General features: G+C 43.9%; 1 protein-coding gene across 2 annotated transcripts in view; it reads right to left on the bottom strand.

Annotated features, from left to right (window-relative positions):
- The window catches only part of AATF (apoptosis antagonizing transcription factor), a 59,252-nt gene that overhangs the window by 8,165 nt on the left and 27,649 nt on the right, over positions 1 to 23,438 (bottom strand). For both annotated transcript variants that reach the window (XR_008453124.1, XM_054085071.1), the window contains exons 9-11: positions 17,767 to 17,834; positions 15,646 to 15,726; positions 12,351 to 12,422 (exon numbers count right to left, since the gene is read on the bottom strand). Coding sequence is in view for 1 of the 2 variants with exons in the window: in XM_054085071.1 (XP_053941046.1) it covers positions 12,351 to 12,422; positions 15,646 to 15,726; positions 17,767 to 17,834 (221 nt within the window). In the remaining variant the exon portion in view is untranslated. The remainder of the gene's footprint in view (positions 1 to 12,350; positions 12,423 to 15,645; positions 15,727 to 17,766; positions 17,835 to 23,438) is intronic.

A 23,438-nucleotide genomic window follows, 5' to 3' on the forward strand; every position in this document is an offset into this window, starting at 1 on the left:
GGATGCCTTGCTCCTTCACAGATCAATAAAAGATGGCAACTGGTTTGAAAAGTGTCTGCTGCTTCCAGTGGAGAAAGTTACCTGTCAGCCTCGTGACAGACGGAACCTCTAAGTTTGGAACAGCGACGGCAGAAAACAGCCAGCCATTAATCCGAAGAAGATGAGGAAGAAACTATCCGTTCCAGCAAGGCAGGAGGCTGGACAAATGCGCACGGACCACTGAGACAAGAAACCATTCTAATTCACAGGGCCACATCTCTTAAATTAATTTTCATTTAGAAGGTAATTAACCATTCAGCTGCTCCACCCTCAGAAAATGAGTCTGTGGTGGGAGATGCACCTCCCTACCTAACAAAATGGTTGACACTGTGTTTTGTGGGCAAAGCTCAGCCAAGATGAAAACACAACTGGAATTTCTGTGTTAAATTGGGAGCGTGCACACAGGTTTCAGCAATATTATCACAAACGCAAAACTGAAACACTGCTAGAAAACAGAACTGATGCTTGAAAGGCTGAAAACCTTAACACTTAAAAGAAAAAATGGAGGAGGGAGAGGAACATCTTACCCAAACCTACATTTACCATCTTTCCTGACTATAACAGATAAACAACTTGCTTTTGCTGTTCAAGAGGGAAATCAGATGGTAGCGGCGCTACCGCCAACAGGGACATTGTGACTTTAAGGCTCTGTCAAGTGATCAGAAGGGAAATGCAGAGGATGCTGTTTAGTCCTCTGACAATCACAGCCTCCAGCTTTGCTTTGCTGGGTCGACTCAGACCCCATCATTACCCTGAGCAAATGCTTCCACTTGTGCTGCAATCTCGGTGAAATTCCTGGGCAGCACGCAGTGGTTCTGTCCACAGCGGGATTCATGTGTCGGGAGCAGAAAGGGAAAACCTGAAATGGGCGCCTTGATAGAAGATCATTTCATACTCAGGTGGGCAAAGCTGACACTCAGCTTGCTGCTTGCTGTCAGAGGAGGCTGAGTGGCTTGGGCACTCTTAGTGAAACACCTCCGATTTCATTCTCTCTCCCCTCTCTCAGGTATGTGCCTCGTTTTAAAAAGGGCAACTTAAAGGCGTTGAGGAAGAACAATCTAAGGAAGATAAATGACAATTCCAAAACTACCCACTTTGCTTTTTTACCAGCCACATCTGCAGCAGCAGGAGCCACACAAAGGGTCAGGAACCTGCAGACAGACTCCGGCCCATCCACCCCTGTGCTAGAAGAAAGCGCATCTGCTAAATCCCTCCCAGCAGCAGCAGGGTCTTGCGACTCCTCTTCTCAGGATGGTTTCTATTCTCCCTTCCACCCTCAAGTCTGTGCAGCTCCTGCAGTTTGTTTCAAGGCACATGCTGGGCACAGGCACTGAACAGACAAGTTTGATTCTCAGCTATTAAATAACACACAGCTCTTGCACACGGACTCGCTCCCATCCCTTTGTGCTTTGTTGAGGAACAACATGGTCTCTGCACGTTTTCTGCACTCTGTAGGCTCTCCCACAGATTTTGTGTAGCCAATGTAAACATTATTTCTGATCTTAGTCCTGATCCATCAGGTGGCTTTGCAGGCACGGCTGTTGCTTCGGGAGGATCCACTGCTCCCACTGCAGATGGCTCCACTGCCCTCTACCAACCTGAAATGCACACTGTGGAGATATATTTTGTCCTGGCTATAAACCCACACTCTTCCCTGGCTGCTAAGTCACTTGAGCAACTCAAAAGACTGAGCCGAGAGCACATGTAAGCACTGCCAGAGCCACAAATCCACTCCCAGGCAAACCCTGTTCAGCCTGACCACTGCACACACTTGCAACAACTGCACACAGTTCTTCTCCTGCTCCTGTTCCACACCACAGTGCCAGTGAGCAAAGTGCTTTTTGTCCACGAGCCTCGCTCACAGGTAACAGGCTTCAAACTTTCTGGCTCAACTGGTTGCTTGCCAAACACAACTCAAAGGCCTTTTGCAAAATTCAAATGGGAGTTGCTCCCAGACATCACCTCCATGCACACAGGAGGTCCTGTCTGCAGTTTCTCTATGTTTGCCCTTCTCCTCTACACGTTCTTTCATTTTTTAACAGTCCGCTGTAATGTAAGGAGGCTTGTGCACATCCCAGGGAACCCCCCAGGCACAAACCAAGGAGAGGAGGAGTTTCCATGTTTTCCTGGTGAGCAAGCAAAAGCCAAAAGTAAGGTTTCTTTACAGCCCACCTGGTCCTTTTCTTACTGGAGAAGAATTAGTCTCCAAGGGTTTTTGCCTTCATTTTTGTTTTCTGAGAGTCTTTCTGAATCCTTCTGTGAGTCTGAGATAGGTAAAATGTTCAGGGATCAATGCTGAACTTTTCAGGTAAGCAGGGCCCAGGGAGATTTTGAGCAAGAACCTGTCTACCCCAGCAGAGAAATGTTGCCAGCATCAACAGACTCCAGCATTCCTGCCCCAGGTTTGATGGGTGAAAAGAGGGGTTGCACCCATCAGTACGCAGACAGGGCCGGCAGCAGCCAGCCCAGCACCCCACAGCCCGATCCGCCTGGGCACGACACTGGCAACCTCTGTTGCAGTAAAAATTGCAGCAGAGCTGCTGGATAATAACACAGTATGGGTAGAAACACTAGCAGAGAGTGACAGGAGGAGGGAAATCAAGTAACCCCACAACCCCCTAACCAAAACAAGTATTTCACCCTGAAAAAACAAAAAACCTATTTTTTTTTTGACTCTTCTCATCCTCTAGGCTACCTTTGTTGTACAGCATCTCCCCTCAGCAGGATTTAACCATGCAGAGAGTAAAACTCATCAATCCTCCAGGTTTAACCTTGTCTCTGTTTCAATTCACCAGGGTAAGTGTGGATTTTAATACTTTCAGCCCCCTTAAGGCTACGCATAATGAACTTGGATTTTGGTTAAAAAATATAAAAATTCTCTCCTCCACCCACATGTATTAAACATCAGACTTGAGCCACTGAGTTGAGACAATCCACCCCACTGCAGGGCAGCTACCTCCAGACGAAGGAAAGGTGACTTTAGCGCAAAGAGATACTGGTCTTAGCGACGTGCTGAGGAATAACCTCTGCGAGTAATTAACAGTACTTACACCTCAGGTGGAGAGCACGGAGGAAGCAGGTCAATACAGGGGTCTTCCCTGAATTAAAATTTAACTTACCCTTTATTGCAACCTACAAAAGCAAGTAATGAGCACTAACATTTTTATTTCTTTTAAACTGTCATTTAAGCTGTAGAGGGGATAATTACCTATTTCCACTGTAGTAAGGTTTTATCACTCTTAGTGAGGCATTTTCTAATTTAATATTTTTACTATATTATCATAAAACCTGTTTCTGGAAAAAATGATCACGAACCACATAGCCGTTTGCCATAAAACATGTGTGTGTAAGTACCTTGGCTTAATTATTTATCCATTTCCTCTGAGCTGACTCCAAAGGCAGAGGATGGTGCAGGTGCTCGGTGCACCGGGAATGCTGTGCCCAGGCGCTCACCCCTTCCCAGCTTCGGGGTCTGCTCCACAGGCACCCAGAAAGTTTGTACAGCCCTTTTCTCAAAGCACCAGCAGCCTGATACAAAAGGAATACAGTGAGGGGTACTTTTTTACCCTGTTCTCTGTGTCCCTGCCCATCCCAGTCTCGGTGCAAATCCCAAGGTGCCTATGCTGGTTTTGTGGGAAGAACGTGAAAGGGATGCCCAGCACCACTGACCAACCCAGCCACACTGCGGCCCCCAGGGAGGGCATTCCCCACGCAAGCTCCAAGCCAGCAGCTTGACTGCCTTCCCATTCACAGCTTAATATGCTTGCACGGCCCTGGCACGGCCACAGCAACGCTCCCGGAGCGATGTGCACTCTGCAGACAAAGGATCCGGCCGCGTGCAGAAGAGGTGCCAAGGCCCAGCTCCGGAGCCATGCAGAAACGCTGCCCGGCTCCCCACCACACTAACTGGTGGGTTTGTGTCAACAGCAGTATTTTAAAAAACAAATAAAAGGTACAGCTCCTTCACCCAGTGAGCTCGGTGTGCTAACAGACCAGCAGACTTCAACTCCCTCCGAAACCCATCTATTGCTACTGCACACACTTTACACGTAAAGCCCTTGCAACAGAGAGCGAGGAAACACCCACGCAGAGGGCACGAGTGCCCTGGGTGGATATTAATAGCAACAGCACATTTGATAAATATACAGATCACCAAAATATAAATCACAAAACCTGCTAGCAGTTCCCCAGGAATCCACTGTGCCGATCTGCGGTAGCGCTGTTCCACCAAATACACAGAGGGGAGAAAAAATACATACCTGCACGTGGGAGGGGAGAATGGCTAATGCTGTACTATTTTGTGTGTTTAATTATAGCCACATTACTACTTCTTTTCAGTATAGTTCTGTAAACTAGTAGAAGAACAATATTAAAGAGAGAAAATTCGGTTTCTGGTGGGTTGTTGGTTCTTTTTTCAGAGCACTATTAATATAGCTATACTGCTTGAGTCACTGCTGGGCTGCTTTTATACCCTCCAACAAATCTCTCTACCTTTTCCCATGTATCTTTTACTTCTCTTCTTCTAAGGAAAAGAAAAAGAAGATAATTTAGACTATGCCCCAAGCAGTACTGAAATAACTACACCTACACCACTCCTACTGACATCCTCCACTGGGAACAATGAATTTTTAATTCACAAAAACTGGTGAAAGACACAGCATGAACACCCATGAAGACAGGAAGGATGAAAAACACACACTCTTAATGCAAACTGCAGCTGGCTGTGGAACAGATGGCCAATCATATTCTTGGAAAACTTTCTGTCTGTATCCTAAGAATTCTTTCATCCATCAGTGTGAAATTCAGATTCCAGCAAGCAGAGCAGGCACCCAGGAAGACAAAACAAGCCAAAGCTCTTTATTTCTCAATTTCTGATCAAAGACATTACCCTACATCAGCACGTGGGGCATGGGATTTGGCTCCTTATTCACACACTTCCCAACATGCATTCCCTACTCTGGTATTCCTGCAGCAACAAACCCATGGGATGGTCGATGACGCAGAGCAAAACAAGCAGTGGCAATCATCAAAGCAGAATTAAAATACCCACATCTTTCAAAGCAAAGGGCCTGAAATGCAAAGCAGCCACTGCTGGGTGCTGGGTGCAGACAGCGTGGTGCTGGCCGGGAAGGCAGGCCCACGAGATGGCACTCTCTCACTCGCTTCCCCACCACGGCCAAAAACCGGAGTGCACAACTCCAGCTATAAATTACACAGCCAGACGGCTCTCATCACCATGCCCAGTGCTTGGAGGAGATTCAGAAAGGTCTGCCACAATTCCCTCTCGCTCAGGCAGGTCAGGATTGGGTCCTTCAAGTCCGTGCAAATGCTTTTAGCCCCACGGCTTTAAATTATGAAAGGTGACATGTGACCTCCGGTTTGTCTCATGAGACCAGGCACAAGATTTATAAATATTTCAGAAAGCTGGTTCTTGCCCTAAACAAAGGGACTCTGCACATTTTGTGAGGCTGGATCTAGGGATGCTGTGGGGAGCAGCAAGACAGCATAGAGATGGAAAGGGCTGCTGCTCAAGGTACCATCTCCCAAACTTAACCAGAGCCAGGGTTCAGACCTGCTGCCTCTGTCACCAATTCCCCTTTAAACCCGCATACAGCGCTGAGCTCAGGACAGCATTAATGGGAGCAGAGATGGAACCTCTCCCATCCTGATTCCAACTGCATTCACATTTTCATATGAGCTTTTACAGCACAAAGTATGAAAGGTGTGGACAAGTGGCTGGAGAAGTACCAAAAAACAGGGAGCTTCACAAACTTCTCTCTTAGTCCACCGGTATGCTTTCCAAAAGCTTTAATTTCTTCATGAAATTCATAAAATGTTGCCTTCCTAATCTTTGTTTTTAGATGGGTATTTGAGCAGAGCAGCCACTGTAATATTGCGCGTGAAGTGCCCTGTGCAGACATGCACACAGCCACTAGAAGGGGGCCATTCTTTGTGTACCTTAACATCCCATATTCCTAGGATGATTTCCCTCTTTCACAGCTTGCCTGTTTTATAACAGATTTGATGCAGGAGAAGACAAATTGTCTCACAAAGAAAGGACGACAAATCATCTTGCAGCTCTTAACAGGTTATTTTTTTTCCCTTTAAAAAGGAAATTTCCATAACAGAGGCGTCTGTCTTCTTACTAGGGATGTCAAACATCAAATGTTGGGACACGATGATTTCAGCCCATTGGCACTAGCTGGGGTCACGTACACCACTTCACTGCTGCCAGCTTCAAAATGTACAGAAACTCCTTGTTCAAATACCAGCCCTTCTAACAACCATGGTTAAAAGCGATATGGGATACTTAACTGCATCTACATGAGCTGACTTCTAAGGCTAAGTCAAAAGCTAGGGGGATAAATCCACCAAACAAAGCAATACACAAAGGGCAGAATGACACCGATGCCACAATGCCTCAGGACCAACAGCCAAGCCAAGCAGGTTGAATTTCACAGAACACATGCTTTTATCTCGGTTCTCAGTACAGCTCAGGGCTCTCCCCCAATGTGCACCAAGCTTCTGAAGGAGCCAGCTCAGGGTACACCTCTCCAGGAGGCGTGCCTCTTACAGGAACCACAGAGCCCTGGTGGGCAGCTCTCCACCCACCCACAGCCTCATCCCAGAAACATTGGTTTTCTCCAAAACATCATGAGCTGCACACTCTAAAAGACTGCCCTGCATGTCAGCATAACTCCCTTTGTTTCCCAAAACAAAGCAATACAAAGCAGCACAGTATTTCTTCCAGGCAGTGTCCATATAAACTTAGGATAATTCTTCTCACACCGACACCATCACCCAAGGTTTGTACCACACAGCACAGAAGCTGACGGTTCAGTTGTTTCAGAAAGAAGGGTTTTGCCTCCTTTTGGGGACTTTTGTGATAGTGAACGTACTGGATTGACAATCACAGAGCCCAAATTCCTCCATTAATCTAGTCTCATGGTGGTTTAATACCCAAACTACAAAGTGAGCTAAGTTAAGACTGGTATCTCACCAACTTTTTAAAATTACTTTTTTTAACATTAAATTCTTATGTCATGTAAGTAAATTAATCTTTTAATACTGGGATTTCCTACTACGTACTCCACTCTGCTTGCAGCAAGACACGTTGTGACAAAGCAACTGCACCAAGAGTCCAAGAGTGACAATGCTGATTCGGAAAATACACAACATCCTGGCTGAATCCAAGGGAAATGCTCTAATCCAAACCTCACTGGCAGCTGGATAATCTGTGTCTTAATTCAGCTTCCCAGCAGGCACTGGTCTGCTTGTGGAAGAAGGAGAGACAGCTGGATGATCTACCAAGCAAGACCTGAGGCCAACAGGACTGTGAAGTCATGGGCTTAATTTCTTGCATTTGGCAGTGGGATTTCAGTTTCTTGGGGTTCCTACAAACCAGGGACGTGACAATAAGGTACCTTCCACCACAGGGAAACGGGTTGGTTATCTGGCTAAACTAACACCATCAGCTGGTGGTGTATGATCAATATTGCCCAAAGGCAGGGACCAGCTCACTAACTGGTGACAATCACAATGTTAAGAGCACTAAAAAGAGCAGGGGAATTTTTCTCAGCTCATTTTCCCCAGCTTGTGGAAAGGATTCTGTGGCTCACTTTGTGGGTAGAAGTGCATGGTTTGACATAGTCCCATTATGACCACCTTCTTCCCTCTAATTTGGCTCATAATGGATGCAAAGTCCTCCTCCGTAATGAAGAACCATGTGCTGAGGTAAAAAGCAACCTAGCTAAAAGCCGATATATTCTCCCCCACCTTCACCCAGTAATAAATCCCCGGTCTGAATTCCAGCTCGCACTTGAGAACACGTCTCTTTTGTCCTGCCTGACTTTACTGCAGAAAAGCCTCCTTTTGCCTCCCATTTCTGCACCGGGTGCCATCTTTAATGATGATGTATGGGTGTCCTTTTCTTCAGTGGTGCTGTGGGGAGGGGGTCAAATAAGTGACACCGCCAGCATGTGTATCAACAGCAAATTATAAACCGTGTCAATCCAAGTTAATGCAAAGCTGTAATCCTCTTTAACAAGAGATCAAATCAGTGCCATGAGTTATGTTCATTCTGTAATCTGATAAGAAATGGAGTGAGCCTCTAATAAAAGAGTAATGAGAGCCCTTAATGATGCTGTTAAAAGGTAGCGCCAGTTAAAATATTGCTGTTGTTCCAGCTGATTAGATCACTGTTGCGTATTTGCACAATCTTGTTTTACCTGTCAGAACAACCTGAGTCGTCTTGGGAGATAAAGGTATTTGGACCAAACATCCGTGTCCTTAAAGAACATCTCTCTTGCAAGTTACCATCCTCCAGAGGTGAAATAATGATGTTCATCAAACTTAGCAGTAATTTGATATTGTACCTTTTTTAAAGTGTCTGTGTTTAGTCTCTGTTCCGCACACACAGGTACAGGGCAGAGATCTGAAGGTCTACAGATCAAAGCTGACAGAGATGTAACAAACCCAAAATCCACACACAGCTTCTCCCAGGAACACAGACTCCACATGACCTTGCCACAACTCGGCTGTCTATAGGATAAGGCAACTGAAAATATGCTCACTTGTCTACAGACCCACAGGCCTTCAGTGGGAATCTCTGGTCTCAGTTTCCCCACAAAGGAACTTGCTGTGAGTACACAGCTGTCTGATCTCCTAACAACACAAAGCTGTTCAGAGCTAGGCTGGCCAAAGGTGTCTACACAGAAGATCTGGGTTCAGCTGCAGCTCTACACTACGTTAGAGTGTGGAGCAATGGGATCAGTGAAGCCATGAACATGGGAAAAGTGTATTTCAAGGCAAGTCCAAGAAGTGGCATCCACATGACGTCACCCTCAAACTCTGGTGAAATGACAGCCAGAGAGAGATCAATCCAGTTCTAATCCTGGGTAATTCTTGCCCAAGACAGCTACCCTCTCCTCTGGACAACCACCACAGTGCCCTTAACATTCATGCTTTTGCCTTCAGGTTCCTCATCTCAGGGCAGATCCCTTTACATAGCACTCACCTTAGAGCGATTAGAAAATCTTGGCCCAAGAGTACGATAAACGTATTTAAGTCTACAAACATATACCCCAAGATAACCATAAAAATCACTTTCCTGTGTATGTTTTAAAATACTACCAAAGAGGGGTTAAAACAGAGGAGGGCTCAAGGCCACTATTGTCCCACACATTACAACATAATATATGTGAGCACAAGGTTAAACAGCCATGCCCATGCGTAGGGTGCATGGAAAACTGGCAAGTGGAAGATTAATTGCCTGCACAAATGCTATTATTCCAACCAGCAGCGAGAATAAGAAAAAAACGTGACAGTGATGTTGACAAAGGCAGTTATTATACTTGTACATTTCTTTTCTCGAATTCAGGCTGTAAAATAATTCTGGAGTGACTGTTCATCCCCTTCTCCACACGGTGCTCAGGCTGCTTCTCCTCACATGCATTTCCTCTTTGTTTCCCCAGCCAGCGGCAGTGGCAAATGATAAACTTGATGTGCCAGATGCCCAGAAGTCCTGGGTGTCTGACAGCCATGACAAGACTTCGTAGGGACCTTTAGGCGAGTGTTAGCAGTTCCTTGCACTACTTTAACATATCTCTGCACGGCCAGAATAGTGTAAAATGGCTTAAATATGCAGGAGAATCAGGCCCCAGATGTACGCCTAAGCTGCATTAGCCAATTAAATATACAGAACACAGCAAGGGATTACAGTGCCACACAGACTCATGCCTTCGAAAGCACTTAGAGCAAGCAAAGCGAGGAAACACTCACAGAACTCCTCTCTGCTTCTCGCCAGGGACAAAGGGCATGTGCAGTTCATTACAGTGAGTGAGGACTTGGCAGAGCTGAAGAATTAAAACCACGCCACCACTCGCACCCTTTGAACATTATGCCAGTCCCTCCAAGCTTCTGCCCATCCACATCTGCAGACGCACTTATTTACAGCATTTTCTAGGTATCTACCTGCAACCGTAGCCACCGGCAGACCTTAAAGAGAATGTTCTGCCAGCTCTGTTTCTACAGTCCTTTTTAAATTAACAGCTCAGTATGCTTTAAAATTTTCCACACTACAACGCAGAGCACCTCGTTGTTCAGATGTGTATTTATTTTGGGGTCACGCCTTTTAAGTGCCTGACCGCACTGAGTAGAACAAGAAATAACAGTCCCAAATTACGGCAGAGGGAAATTCAAGCTCGACATTAGGACTAAACAAGGCCAAAACACATCCCATGAGGTTGCCCAGAGAAGCTGTGGCTGCCCCAACCCTGGAGGTGTTCCAGGTCAGGTTTGATGGGGCTTGGAGCGACCTCATCCAGTGGGAGGTGTCCACTTCCATGGCAGGGAAGCTGGAACCGGATGATCTTTGAGGGTCCTTCTGACTCAAGCCATTCTATGATGGCAGCCAGACAAAGTGTAGCTAAGGCCCAAGATAGCCATTTTGCGCAACAACTCCACTCTCCCAGCTGTTTCGATGCACTTCACGTTTGCATTGACTTGCTGGAGGATTTTGGCTTACAGAATGCATTTTCTATGCAACTTTGGGAACACAAGCGAGTGCGGTGGACTGTGAAGGAAGAGGCAATGTCACCTCTGTGGACAGCAAACATTGTATAACTGTTCTTCAGGATCAGTCTCACTTTTTTTTCCCCTTCACCCCCCCTCACACACACCCCACGCAAGCCAAGCCTGCCTTCCCCCTGGGGACGGAGCGGGGTTCTGCGAGCCTGCCCCGCCTGCAGGACAGCGTGATAAGTAGTGTACGCAAACAATGACAGACACCCTAACCTCATCTGAAATTCTCAAAGCATAAGGAGTAACCAGTCAACTGGACATAATACAAAGATAGACAAATACCAGAATTAATAATACTAAAGCTAATAGATAATAATACTAGAGTTAATTAATGCATATGGTATGAACTGGTTTTTTTTCCTAAACACACATATGCCACCTTCTAATTACCCTCAGATAAAGAGAAGTGAAGAATGAGCACCACATCCCAGAACAATTCCTACAGGTATGACTCTACTAGGAATGTGTGTCTATCCTGCCCCACATTTTATTTGGCGCTATCTGAAAAAGCAAAGATGACAATTCCATACAGGTCAGAAGGTCCTCGCTAGCTGGGAAGAACAGACAAGCTGCTAGCTCTGGCCCTGCAGAGCAGAAACAAAAATGCACTTGATTTATTTGCCAAGTAGACAAAAATGTGCCTGTCTAATACCACAATGCCGAAGTCACTCCTGTTCCTCTTTGCCTATGATCCAGGCAAGAGCACGGAAGAAGTGACCACCCTGTGTGGCTGGAGGTATAGCTTTCATCTAACACATTTATTTTTATGGCAAGAGGATTTAGAGAATATTTAGTAATCAGAGCAGTTTTCTCATTTAAAAAAAAAAACACACAAAAAACCACGAGAAAGATGCAGGATGAAACAGCACAGATCTTAGTATGGACACAAACCACCTTAGCACCAAGCTTACTAGAAAGCTCTCATCCAGCAGGCTAAAAACAGCAGGTATGTGATTTCCATTTCACAAACAGACAAATGACATCCCTCTCTCACAAAGCACAAACATGCTCTACAACCCAGGGGAAAGATGTTTCTCAAGCCTTCTACATCCATTCACTGGAAAAATTATTCTACCTCCTTCCCACAAAAAAACTCATCATTCAAGATTTAGTTTAAAAATGTAATACTTAAGAAATATGGGTATATGCGTGGAAAAAATATCTAGTAACTATGCACAAAACTTCACTGATGTTTTCTTTACTAATTAGCACACTAAAACATGATAGTTTTCCAATAAAATTCTTCAGTCTTTAAATTGACAAAAGCACTGGCAGCATTTAGGTCTGGAGTGAATCTTGCCTGAACTGTTCCAGTTATGAAGTGATTTAAGAAAATGCAAACTAAACAGAAATTAAAACAGTCGCCATTTCTGTTAAAAGACAAGTTCTTCCTACATTTTAATTATACCTGAAGATACCAGATAACTTAGTTGTGTATTTCCAATATAACTCCCTAAAACTAAAACATTTCAGAATCAGAGGAGTTTTAAAGCAGGAATCAAAATGTAGGTGTGGAGATTTATGAAAATTTCTTGTTTGGTGTCCCAGTAATTACAGAGTGGAAGCTCAGCTGGACTGCCAGGACAGATGTGACCAAGACACCCAGGCTATGATGCCAGTGACAAATGGTTAACTGATAAGAAGAAACAGAAGGGGTGACAGCCTGAAGAACAGGTCAATATCATGCTGTCGTGAAGCTATTTGAGAAATGTAATTAATCTATTACTTACCTGGCATCATCATTCATTGTACAGTGGTCAATAGGTGCCATGAAGCTCACCAGCTTGCTATGGACATGATACCTGAATAGTGCAGGAAACAAGCAGGCAGCACATTAGTAGCTATTAATGAAGAGGAAATGTAGCTGCTTGAATAGAAACACACCAGCCCCTGAAATGCAAAGCCCTGGCTTTCCTGGTGGCCCATACTTGACGTACTTGAGTCACTAGTTGTAGCTGCCAATTTCCCCTCCCTTCCCTCCTTCTCCTTTCTTATAACATGGACACAAGAACAATCAGACGATACAACAAACTGAACAGCAAGCAAATCCTTGTTTATCAAAGCTAGAAAGAGGACATACAGCATCCATTAATTGTATGCAAGTGTCTAATCAGAATCCCAGACAGTCAACCCTGAAAAGTCAGAGATGGAGAAACAAGAATGTGTTTTCAGCCTTCTGTTCAGCTGGTGTCTTAATCACCTTCTGGAATTTGTGCCCAAAGAGCCCACTGCAGGCAGCAGAAGCGTCAGAGCATCAGACCTTCTCAAGCATCCATCTGCTATCACTTTTCCCTTGCTCTGTGGTATCTAGGGCCCTAAAGGATATCAAAATCCCACTCTGCTAGCCATACCGTAGTCAGGAGGTCTTACTCTGAATAACTTACAAATGGAGCATGCAAAAACAGGCAAAGAAAGAGAAAGGAAAAAGACTTGTGCAAAGAGAGGAGGCTTGTCCAAGGTGATGCCCTGCTGCATCTGACTCAGCTTCTGATCCACCAAAACATTTCTAAAAGCTGTACTGCACCTCCAGACACGGAAACCCCTTCCTGCCTTCCACACTGGGCTAGGAACTGACATACAAAATTTAACAGAGTTCTGAAAAACTCTGAATGAAAAGGTGGCTTTAAACCCTACTGTCTAAGGACAAGGGATTCCAAACCAACGGCTTTTGGTGTACACTACCATGCTGCTTACCCAAGTCTGAAATGTTTCATCCAAGCTGCTGCTATTTTTAGAGCTTGACAAATAGCAGGCAAAAGGATTCACAAGCATTTGCCCAGAATCACCTTTCCACTCCGTCACCTCTGCGCTCCCTTTTGTTTGCTTATGCAGGAACATTCCCTGGAGGGGATTTTTAGCTCACAAGACTGTTTCAGAATGGCTCTTCAGGCACAGCACACGCTCACCCTTACACAAGGGCTTCTCTGCACAATCAAGTCTTTGTCACTCCCTGATCTGACGCTGTAAGGATCAAGTCAGGGAACAGGCACAGCCTGCAGGGCTGGGACTGCAACAGGTAACAGGACGACAGCTGGACTATGAAACTATCCTTATGAGACATTAACAACTGATGGATTCATACGGATCAAAGCTTATATAGGGACAGCCTGCATAGCAGCAAGGGGACTATGCAATTCAGATAAATTCTCTGACCCAAGTTGTTTGTCCAGAACTAATTACTGTTCACATTTTTTAAATCAGGACTTTAAAAATCCCGGTCTAGCACATATAAAATACATAATTGCATTCACAGAAAGACATCCCACGTTGCAGCAACACAGGATCAGAAAACCCAGACTTGAAAAATAAGTGTGCATGCATCACTCCTCTGTATCTACCTCACGAAAAGGCATGTGCCAGCAGAGTTCTGGGCACCAAGTTTCTTAAATTTGACTGAGGAATTTTTGGATGAGCTCACTTGCCCTGTTAGTGACCCAATTACCCAGTCTATGAAGGGGTACTCAGGCCAAGCGGGAGATCGACTGCTTTTGAAAACACTTGAGGATTCACAGACCCTACAATAAACTAGCACATTCCGTCCAAACATGCTATAATACTGAGATTTGCTAAAGGATTATTAAAAAGGAAGAATTACGGAGACAGATGAAAATTAGTAACTTTGCTCTCTAGGATCTCAAAGTCCCTCAGGAAAACAGATCTAAGCACTGCTGCCCCAATTTTAGAGAAGGAAAGAGAAGAACAGAGGATAAATGATCTGCATGGGGTGACACCGAGTCTCTCAGTGGAAGAACCAACCATTCAACAACACCCATTTGGGCTCTACAGGACTATTCTGAAAAGATGCTGGAGCTTAACTGCATGTTAATCCTAAACCCAGACAATGACACTTTTTTCCTTTATTGATATTTTCCCTGCAGGGTCAGTGCAACTTTTATTTAAAGAAGAAAAGATCTAAAAGGCAACTGACTTAGTGAGATAGCTGATCTCTCAGGAATGCTGAAGTGCACAGATTGCACACAATGAGAGACTTCCCCATTATTCCTGGAGGTTTATGAGTCTGACTCAGTTGTGTGATGTTGTCAGTAGTTTTGACTGAATCATGAATATATCCAATTATGTGTGATGCTGACAGAAAAGAATATTGATAGTCAATAATTATAGGCTTTTCAGGCCAACAAAGTAGCTCTTCCCTCTTTTAATAAATTATCTTATGACATCTATCTTAAAAATTGCTATGCCAGGCCTGACCCAGACTGACTGCACTGACTTTCTATCAGATGCCATCTAAACTCACGATTTATAGTTTACTCACAAAAGGATGGTTAATGTTGCGGATTTTTCAGGAAGCGGTGCAGCTTTTCAGCATGCCTCCCTGCCACAAACGCCTCCTCCACTACAAATCATGCAGTCATGCTAAACTCAGACAGACTAATATATCTGCTCGGCAAAGGGGAAAAGAAACCCCTGTCCTTCCCAGACTGCTTCCCTTTCCACCCTACTGCATGGAAGATTCTTCCACTGGAAACGCAACAGAAGAGATCAGCCTGAATTAGTGATTCAGTAGTCATGAATTGAAATGCTCTGAAGCTCGAGAAAGCTGCGATGGGACTTAGAAAGATAAAGAGAGATTAGACAACAAATTCCAACTGACAGTCAGCAGGAGATAGACATCCACCTCACTGAGGCATTTCTGCACATCTTCCCCTAAAGTCACTATCCACGTTTTAGTCAGCTAAATATATATTGCACAAGACGCGTTTATTGGCTTTCACTGCAAATCACGGCCCCACATTGCTTAGGGACATTTGAGAACCTCTCTCCAGTGTTGTCTGAGACCAATGAACACTCTTGCCAAGACGGGCAACGCTCACAGGCTGCATCCAACCAAGCCCTTATTCTAGGCTCAAAGAACATTAAGATTCCCCAGTGGATGCTCCAGGGCAAGACACGTTGCCCTAAAAGGCATGAATAAGCCTACCAATGCACCCCAGAGCCAACTCAGCACAGCCTGACTTTATTTGGCAAAGTCAGAACCTCTGTTTGTTTGCAGAAGATGTCACCTACCGAATTCTCCTTCCTTTACTGGCTTTTCTGTCCACTTTCTTCTTTATTTTGCTTCGTAACTTTTGGATGGCCAGCCACTGCCTGTGCAATGCAAACCGACAGTTACACAACTTTTTACAGTTACACAACTTTCCACTAGGAAAACAAGCATGAGGTACACTGGGGTCTGAAGCCCTTCCCAGCCCTTCTACCTATTGCAGTTACACAAGTGAAGGGGATCAGAACTTCAGGAAAACACGTAGGAAACTTCAAATGCCCCTGGTACTGCCTTACTTCATGGACATGGCATTTAAACAATAAGTGGTCCTCCTGACTCCAGCCACAACAGAGACCAGATCAGGTCTGCTGACCCCATTGAGACAATCGCTGTTCAGTGAGAACGTTCCAACCTCAGGGAAATCCATGGAGGCCGTAAGCTTGGCTGCATTTCTTATTCCTTCTTGATCACTGATTTTTTTTAAGAATCTTCAGAATTAAAAAAAAAAATCTTCACAAAATATAAATGCTAAAATCCGTAAAAAACATCTTTAGTGGTACTGCTTTTGTGTTTCAGCCTTGATTACTAGAACAACTTCTCTTTTGCATATAGAAAGCCCATAACAGAATGGATAGTCTGCCACATCCTAAACTGATTCTATAAGTGAGACACGTTATGCTAACTTCATGAGAATTACCCTGATGCAACAGATGCTCTCAATTTATTTCTTTCCTCAGTTTTGAGAAGTATATTGAAAATTCTAAGCAAGTATTTCTGCCCACTCTCTCTGACTATTAAACCTGAAAAATGTAGCAGGAAGCCCTAAATATTACTAAACAAAAATACAAAAGAAAGAAAAGCAATAAGCACTTTTAGAAAGTGCTGTCTGATCCCTGGCTGTACTATTTAGAAGGGATGGCTCAACCTCTCAAACAGAACTTCATCAAGCCAAAGAAGTTTTCAGCAGGGAAAAACTTCTACTAGTCATAAATATTTTTTTATGAAAATGAGTGTCATCTTACCTGATTTATACAAAGAAAACTCGACATCAGGGAAAAAAATCTAACAAAATCCAATTACTGCAATCTTAATATAATCTTAATTACTGTAATCTATTTTATTGTAAAGTCAGATAAATGTACAATGTAATCACCACTTAAATATAATTTTGTCTATATCATGTTAAATTATAGTGAATAGCTTTCCATAATATTCCAGACATATACAAAATAAATTTGACACATTGCACTAAAATTTGGGTAATATTTTATAGGGATAAAAATTATTTCTCTGTCACAAAATTTCCTAAAGCATTTTCCTTCCCTCCTCATAGCCATAACCCTGTAGCACTTTTTCAGTGGAGACCCCTACTCCAGCATTTTCAGCCTTCCTCTGCTTTTACATTTCTCTAAATTAGAGCCCACAGCTACTTAAATGGACACTGTTCATTAAGTAGTATTTGGAAGATTCTTTATTTTCCAACTACAGAATTAAACAGAGGAATAAGAGCTTCCCTGCATGGAGTTATATTTTACTTACATACGCATGAAACATTTCCTGATATTGTTTTAATTGTAAAGCCTCTTTTCTTACAGCAGGGAGAGAGCATACACGCAATTGTTTTAGCTGATCTCACGACAGAAGGTTTGCTCCTCTAAAACAATGTCAAATCAGAACTCATAATGAAAAAAGGCCAAATTTCAGCCGAGGGCAGGCACTTCGCCTGGCTCCCCCTCATGAGGTCCCATTAAGAGCCCTCTCTATGGATGCCCTTTGTGCTGCAATCACTGAAAGACAGAAACATCCCACGTTTGGAACAAGCCTTTTACAACTGTGAAGTATCTTCAGCGGATCACAGACAAACCAGGTCACAGCTGGCAAACTCAGAGTCAGACAGTGTGATCCATAACTAAGGAATCTGTTACAGAGGATGACTTTGCTGACTAATGTCGTACTGCTTTAATAAGTAGTAATTTAATAATTTGTTATGCAATTTCTTACACTCAGATGTCTACTTCAGTGTCATTCAAAACAGTGCACTCTACAATGAATTGGACTGGAAGGCCACAGGTAGTTTTGCACTTCTGGACTTAGATGCAATGCTGGGGTGAAGTTAGTGACGTTACAGACAACTCCATACTCACCTGCCCATTGCTACCTGGTCGTTGGGGTCCAGCGAAGTGGTTTTACGTTCTATAAATTCTCGAAGGAGCTAGAAGAAAGAAAAATATCCCATTAAAAATCACAGTAAAGATGTTAACACAAACATGCTCACAGGTTCCTCAGAAGACTTAGGAAATCAGCTGTCAAATTCCTAAGGGAATCTGTATGCCTCATTTCTTAAAACTCCTTAGAAAATCTCAAGCCAAGAACAAAGGCTTTTTAATATTTCCTCTGCACGAAAGTTTCCACAGCAAAAAGCTGATGGCTCTGAAAAGATTCAAGTAAGGAAGCAAACCTCTATTTTAGAAGTTTAAGTGACTGTAGATCATTCCCCTCTTCCAAAAAGGTCCCTGTAGAATATGTGACTGGAGCACAACACTATAGGAGTTTCTGTATGTAATTTAAGGCAGCATAGTGTTCCCTTCAACACATCATGGTTTATTTAGGTGACACGTAGCATCAAGTCATTCATCTGAGGAGAATCTAAAAGGCTATGCAGAGCCAGAAGGACAGAATTTAGCAGCACCGTGGTCCAAGCACACGATCCACATGGGCAAAGCAAACTAACGGTATCAAATCTAAGCGATGGCAAATCACTGGAATCTCTCCGGGCTCTGCAAAGCCCCCTCTGGAATTGTCAGATGGGCCAGTTGTTTGGGAACTGCTGGTCCCAGAAGCCCAGAGCAAAATGTACAATCCCACAGCAGCAAACAGGGGACAAGCCTGGAGGCATGTGAGCAGCTGAGCCTGACAGGAGATGGTCATTTCTCACCCAGAGGAGCAGAATGGAGAACTCAGCTTGTATTTCAGAGGCCAGCACTGTTCCTGGGCCATTGGAAGGATTAAAAAGGCCTGAATATTCAGAGGCTGTTGTGTACACAACTCCTATGGGCAAGAGATGTAATGCCAGCAGATCTGCAGCAAGACCTCTGCCTCACAGGTCACACCCCACGCTTTGAGTGGGGAGGGCAGGGGGGAGCTAAAACACTTCACCAAACAGAAGCCAAGCATTGCTGGGCAGTAACACTCACTCTGAGCAACAGCACAGCAAAATAATTTTTATTGCTAGAGCAGCTATGCTCAAGCAGACTTTCTATTTCTTTTCATGTCCTGAGGGTTGGGTTTTGTCCTTTTTGCTTCCTGCAGCCAAGGAATATTGTGAACAGCTTTTTTGGATACTTGACTGGTGCTATACGTTTATCACCACTCATTGTAAATTGTACATGCTGTGCCTTGGGTATTAGCCAACATATTAACACAAAGAACAGAAATAAACCCTCCAAAACTGAGGGGCACAGACTGCTTCCTAGATGCTCACATTTCACTGACTAGTGAAGTTAATGCCTCAGCTCAGAAAGGACCTGAAACAGACCCACCTAGAGAGCAGAGTCCAGGCAACTCCACAAAGGTGCTAGAGAAGAAGGAAGGACGCTTTTCCTCCACCCTATACTTTTGCTGAACTAGGAGAACCAACTGCAATGCTCAATCGACGTACAATAACAGTCGTGGAAGGCAGGGCTGGGGGAAGAGCCATGGTCCTGGCTTTGCTCTTCACCAGGTCCAAGATAGCATGTGCAGACAAGGCAAGAGGACAAGAAAGAAGCTCCAAGTCCACCCAGCAGCTGGGAACGTGTATAACGAAATACCAGCTCAAGTGTGACAACAGCACTTCTGAGCACAGCTCAGCTCTTGACTACCACTGTGCTCAGAGCAGCCTGCTCTCAGACGGCTTCCCAGGCACCGACGCTGCCCCACCGAGCACAGCTGACACCAAAAGCTGTCCCACGCACAGCACTGTGTGAGAAACTCACTGACCCCCACAGCTCCTCATGACTTAAGTACACTGCTGGAGTGAGAGAGGGAAAAGGCATGCACCCCACGAAAGGAAAATGCCATAAAAATAGATGAGTGTCATTTTATGACTCTTTTTTATTTTCAAATAAGAGACACTCAATGTCCACATCCTTCAAGGTATACATCATATTACAAAAAACAGCAAAAGCAATTTAAGCATGATTAAAAACCTGCCATGATTTTTCTTTCCTATTTCCTTATTTTTGGAGATTATTACTGAGGCAATTACATTTCAAAATTCTAGGAAGAGAGGCCACTGGTTTATTATCACTAGAAAACAGCAAGCTACTTCTCTCCCCTGTTTATCTGATTGATTCCCAACATCTTTCTGGCACACAATCTATCAGTTTATCTCTCCCACTTCATCACAGTCACTTCTGGCAGCTAAATACAAGATCCAAATCCAGTGTTACACAGACATACGACACAGTAAACCTATGTAACACCGCGACTCTGCAAACAGCTGCCCTTAAGGCGCAGCAGAAATGGGATCTTGGTTTCTAGTCAATATTCTGTCAAAAGCAAGGTGGGAGGGAGGGTTTTAACAGCAGCGAGAAATGGTGCAACAAGGTTTTAGTGGTTTCTTTCTGTACTGGCAATAGGGTGTGTTTACTGTCTCCTCTTATCTTGCTTCCTTGGCATGGTGCACAGAAAAATCTGCTGAGCAGTAATAGCAAAGGCTAAGCCACAAGAGGACCATAACACACAGACGTCCCGCACTCTTAGAGAATTAAACAGCAAGACATTTTCAGCAGGACTTGCTCTTCCTGGTGGCCCACCACATCCACAAATGGGTAGACTCGAGAGTGCACAATGATCTTCTAACTATGTATATCCTGGTTAGAACAAGATGCAGGTTTTGGGCAGGTTCCTAATGCTGTACCTGGGAAGCGGGCAGGATCTTGTTGGACAGGATCACTCTCCTTTTGGCAAGGCAGCATTTCCCATGACAGCTAGGAAAGGCAAGGAGTTGAACTGCATGCCACTCAGCAGGGTGACTGCAGGGATCCCATTATTTGCTGAAGTGCATGTCCTCTCCTCTGAGTACAGAGAATCCTCCCACCAGCATTAGCAGGGAGAAGCTCTGTGCAACAGCAGGAGACTAAACCCTGCTGATAGTTCTCTCCTCGGCACTAACTGGGCCACCAGCCCATCAGCCATTCGCTGGGGCAGACAGTTACGTTGACCTTGGGGCTGACAGCTAAATGTTCTTTCAGTGCAGCATCAACCGCAGGACTGGGACACTGCTGGAGAGAGGAGAGGAGAGGGAGACAAAAAGACAGGGGGAAAGTAAAAAAAGGCAGGGACGAGAGGGAAATTGGGGAATAGAAATAAAAGCTGCAAAGCATCTTATTACATCTAAATAGTGTACGTCTTAAAGCTAAAGTTATAAATCATGCTAACAATGGTTACTAAAATAAAAGTGGATGTAGCCAGAGGCTACCACTGAAAAAGTCAGTCTAGACCTGCCTCGCTGCTTTTGGTCTTTAAGGATTTGATTAGTTTTTCCGCGTTCTAGTTCAGAGTCTTGCATTCAGCCCATGGTCCAGAGCCAGCTAGGGCTCACGATACAGAATGAATGATAAATTCATTTACTGAATAAAGCAACGCTGTTTTCACAGCACAAGACTTAAAACACTTCTAAAGCTGTAATATTTCATTAAGCTTGGTGATTCTGGTTAAAATTTATTAGTCAAAACAGAAAACTCTCATCAGACCCCATATATTCCATTACGAGTGATATATGGTGTCTCCCAATGCCTAATTATTAACTAGGAAGTGTAAGTAAATCACTATCAGTATTAAGCCCTGATGTGTGAAGACAGAGTTTGAGTCAGGCAAGTTCAGCTTCAAAAGGCTTTGACTTGAAACATATCCTTTTTTGCTTTCCCTCCTTCACCTCTTCATATCTTCCCTGAACTTCAAAAACCTAAAGCTCATTCTCCCACATAAATGAACACAACTGCCCACCAGCACCAAAGTCCAACGATGTCCAGCAGTTTGCAGTGCTGGACTCCAAGCTGCTCCCACCAAAAGCTGGGACCAGGAAGACAAACTATGTGCAAGGCAGACAATAGCAAGCAGAAGAAAGCGGTTAACATCAGTTTTATTTGTCTTTGGAACGAAGCAGTGATGCTTGCCAGGAGTGCTTCTGTACATGTTGCTTCTGAACTCAACAAAGCTTCACATCAGGAGTCAAGAAGCACTGGCAAATACTATTGAAACCAACCCAATCAGACTCCCTAGTCAAAATCAAGGTCTATCTAACACACAACTAAAGAAAAGCATGCAGAAGCTGCATGCTTTGCCAAGCCTGTGAGCTCTGTGCATGGAGAGCTGGGAGCAGATGGGAACCTACTCTCCCTCCTGTGTCTTGAGAGAGCTTAAAATCTGCAATCACTGACAAAGAGCAATGCAGCATTCCCACAGAACACCTCTGAAGGCAGGAGCTTCTAAAGCAGTTAGTATTGTACTTTTGCTGACACCGAAGCCATAGTTAAAATTCACACTGTAGTTAACATAGTTGCTTTCTGAAGAATCCACCTTAAAAGGACTCCCTCTCTGTGCCAGTTAAAGAGATGCATATAAAGTACATTGTACAAAATCAGAGGGATTTAGAAATGCCATCAGGGTGTTGTTCAAGGGTAATAGAGATTCATTCCTCATTTTAGAGGTCAATTTTCATTTTAGAGGTTAGGTCTCATTTTCATGCACTATCTATCAGTGTTTCTCACACTACAGTTGCTGACCTTTCTGATTTGCAGACCCCTAAGAATTTCCAGTTGAGACAAAGAGCTAAGTACAGCTTAAATAAGGCTCGTGACAAAAGGCTCACTTTGCTTAGACCTCACACACCAATTCCAATTAATACCTCACAAAAGCTTACATACTTCTGCTTACATACTTCTACGGTATATCACAGGAAACCGTTCGGTTTACATAGCTCAGAAATATAATAGGAACAAAAGGAACACTTTTTCTCTGATGTTATTAAAATCTTCAGAAAAGCCAGTAAAGGCACGGGTCACTACAGGGCATCAAAGCCACCTACTCTCTCTCTCTTTGCAAGTGGCACTGCTGCCTTTGAATTTACCGAGTCAGGTACACGAAGAGGTGAGATGCAGTCTCAGCCCAGCCATCATGCTGCCTGCTGTGCGAGGAAGTCAAAGCAGTCCTATCGGGCTCCCCACGCCAATATCATCATCAAACAAGGAGAGAACAACGTTAATTTTAAAACAACTGTGCAGAACGATGGAAAAGCGGAACCTCATAGCACTTCTGCCATCTCAGTCACTTTCTGAAAGCAACAGAAACAGCAATATTTGACTTCATTAGTGAGGAACTCTAAAATACTTGCAAACTGCTTATGGTGACTTTTCTAGCTAAGTATCTACTTGTTACTAAAGACAGCAAACAAACAATTATTGTGGTGTGAATGTCTACTAATGGTGCTCCACTATCCTTTAAGATAGAATCCTTCCAAAAGCTCAGGCAAATCACCTTCAGAGGTAACCCCAACATGAAAAAGCACGGCACTACAGGAAAGAAAGCGAGAGAAGTTAAGTACAGCTTCCCAAGTCCCAGTAAAGATGTAAAGCTACAAACACCAAATGTTTCTCCTCTTTTCTAGTGAAAATGTGAAGCTACTCCACTACTGAACAGAAGTTGACAAAGCTGCATTTTATCAATGTGGCTTCAATACTTTGCATTTTATTTTTTTCTCCTTTAGTCTTTGGAGAGACATAGTAAATCACATTCATTTTCCCTTTCTCTTTCAGATTCATGCCATATAATTATT

This window comes from Cuculus canorus, chromosome 20, assembly GCF_017976375.1.
Source record: "Cuculus canorus isolate bCucCan1 chromosome 20, bCucCan1.pri, whole genome shotgun sequence".
Lineage (NCBI taxonomy): Eukaryota > Metazoa > Chordata > Aves > Cuculiformes > Cuculidae > Cuculus > Cuculus canorus.